Raw genomic sequence first — 1,025 nt, 5'->3', positions numbered from 1 at the left:
TCATATTTTCTTTGACTACAAGTTTGTGTCTCACATTTGGAGTTGGTTCAAGGATATTTTCTACATTCACAGCCCTATCAACAATTTATTGGACTGTAAACAAGCAATGCACAGTGAGTGGTCGCCCCAGCTAATTGTTACTTTTAATGCTTGTCTGGTCAGTCTTTTTGCATAAATTTTGACGGCCAGAAACAATATCAGATTTGCCGGCAGGTTGGTCCATTGGAAATCTTGTGTTGCATATGTAGTTGCTGCTTCAAGCATAGCGGGGAACTATACCAATAAAGCCTCAAACTCTTCCATGGAGAACTTATGTATCCTGAAGAAGTTTAACATTTCTATCCATCCTCCAAAAGTCAGGAAAACCATCAATGTTCTTTGGCAACCTCCTAATAGGGGTTGGATCAAATGCAACATAGATAACTTTGATATAGGTGTTCCATCTTTTTGCTCTTGTGGTGGAATATTTAGAAACGACGCAGCGAATCTCATGGGAAGCTTTGTTAATTTCTTGGGAGATGGCAATGTATTACTTGCGGAATTGTCAGTAGCCATGACTGCAATGGAGATTGCTAGGGAGAGAAAGTGGAACAATCTGTGGATCGGATCCAACTCAGCTATTATGGTGAAAGCTTTCACTAACTTTTCTCTTTTTTCTTGGAAAGTAAGATCTAAATGGGCAAATTGTATATGTATTACTCATGACATAAATTTTTTGATTCCTCGTATTTTTAAGAAAGTCAATGGTTGTGCGGATTCGTTAGTCATCATTGATTTCATGTTCAAAACTAACTATTGATTTAATTTTATGGATAATTAGACAAACTTGATACCCCAATATTTAGACTCTTTCTCTAAAGAGTTTTGGTTCGATCCCGTAATTTGTTCTTTGTCTTCTAATATACTCCATCTTTTTGGATATATAAAAGAAAAGATAGCGATAAATTAGTATCATGATTATGGGTATGCATCGTGGTTTCTAATTCGAACAGGTGATCAACTACCCACTCAATTAACAATTTATT

The 1,025-nt window shown here is 36.1% G+C and overlaps 1 protein-coding gene across 1 annotated transcript; it reads left to right on the top strand.

The window, feature by feature from the left end:
• Nucleotides 1–301: 301 nt before the first annotated feature.
• Nucleotides 302–799, top strand: LOC127079916 (uncharacterized). The gene has a single exon (XM_051020266.1). The coding sequence runs from the start codon at nucleotides 302–304 to the stop codon at nucleotides 797–799; it is 498 nt and encodes a 165-aa protein (XP_050876223.1).
• Nucleotides 800–1,025: the final 226 nt, after the last annotated feature.

The sequence above is a fragment of the Lathyrus oleraceus genome, chromosome 5, assembly GCF_024323335.1.
Source record: "Lathyrus oleraceus cultivar Zhongwan6 chromosome 5, CAAS_Psat_ZW6_1.0, whole genome shotgun sequence".
NCBI lineage: Eukaryota > Viridiplantae > Streptophyta > Magnoliopsida > Fabales > Fabaceae > Lathyrus > Lathyrus oleraceus.
The sequence above is the reverse complement of the archived record's forward strand: the minus strand, read 5'-3'. Positions and strand labels throughout refer to the sequence as shown.

Excerpts from the sequence above, each read along its gene's own strand:
- LOC127079916 (XM_051020266.1), top strand. The coding sequence starts at position 302 with ATGGAGAACTTATGTATCCTGAAGAAGTTTAACATTTCTATCCATCCT.